The sequence below is a fragment of the Penaeus monodon genome, chromosome 34, assembly GCF_015228065.2.
Source record: "Penaeus monodon isolate SGIC_2016 chromosome 34, NSTDA_Pmon_1, whole genome shotgun sequence".
Classification (NCBI taxonomy): domain Eukaryota; kingdom Metazoa; phylum Arthropoda; class Malacostraca; order Decapoda; family Penaeidae; genus Penaeus; species Penaeus monodon.
Genome location: NC_051419.1, coordinates 1,296,061 through 1,296,722, shown reverse-complemented (window position 1 = coordinate 1,296,722; position 662 = coordinate 1,296,061). Strand labels below are relative to the sequence as shown.

At 64.2% G+C, this 662-nt stretch overlaps 2 protein-coding genes across 2 annotated transcripts in view; one reads left to right on the top strand and one right to left on the bottom strand.

The window, feature by feature from the left end:
* The window catches only part of LOC119594498 (neuropeptide CCHamide-1 receptor-like), a 4,056-nt gene extending 4,036 nt beyond the window's left edge, over nt 1–20 (bottom strand). The window contains exon 1 of the mRNA XM_037943530.1: nt 16–20. Coding sequence (XP_037799458.1) covers nt 16–20 — 5 coding nt within the window. The remainder of the gene's footprint in view (nt 1–15) is intronic.
* A 100-nt stretch (nt 21–120) lies between these two features.
* LOC119594497 (neuropeptide CCHamide-1 receptor-like) overlaps nt 121–662 on the top strand; it is a 976-nt gene continuing 434 nt past the window's right edge. The window contains exons 1-2 of the mRNA XM_037943529.1: nt 121–135; nt 179–652. Of these exons, the coding sequence (XP_037799457.1) occupies nt 121–135; nt 179–652 (489 nt within the window). The remainder of the gene's footprint in view (nt 136–178; nt 653–662) is intronic.

The window sequence follows — 662 nt, the reverse complement described above, 5'->3', positions numbered from 1 at the left end:
TATTTAGCTGTGTGCGTCATCAGACCACACTGCTCCTTCCGGCCACCCTTCTAACCCGACCTCCCGTTGCAGGAGCACGCCCACAAAAGCACTGTTTTCCCTGGCGGCCGGCGACCTCTGATGGTCCTCCTGACGGTGCCTTCATCTCGACGTGTACACCCAGTGTCCTCGTACCCAGTTTCGGGGAGAGACGGTGTGCCGCGCCTCGGAGTTCGTCAAGACCTGGTCGGGCATCACCGTGTTCACGCTGACGGCCCTCAGCGCCGACCGCTACATGGCCATCGTGCGCCCCGTCAGCCACCACGTGTCCGACACTGCCGACCGCGTCACGGTCATCGTCGCCGTCGGCATCTGGGTGTTCTCGGCCATCCTGGCGCTCCCCGCGGCCCTCTTCTCTCACGTGCCCGACAAGTTCACGCCAACGGGGGAGAAGTACCACATCTGCACCCCCTTCCCGCCGTACCTGGGCGACCTGTACCCGAAGATCCACACACTCGTCAAGTTTATCGTGTACTACGTGCTCCCGCTGGTGCTCATCGCCACCTTCTACGTGCTCATGGCCCGCCACCTGTTGGTGTCGGCGCAGCACCTACCCGGCGAAGCGGCAGGCCAGCAGCGCCAGGTGCAGGCCCGCAGGAAGGTGGCCAAGATGGTCCTGGCCT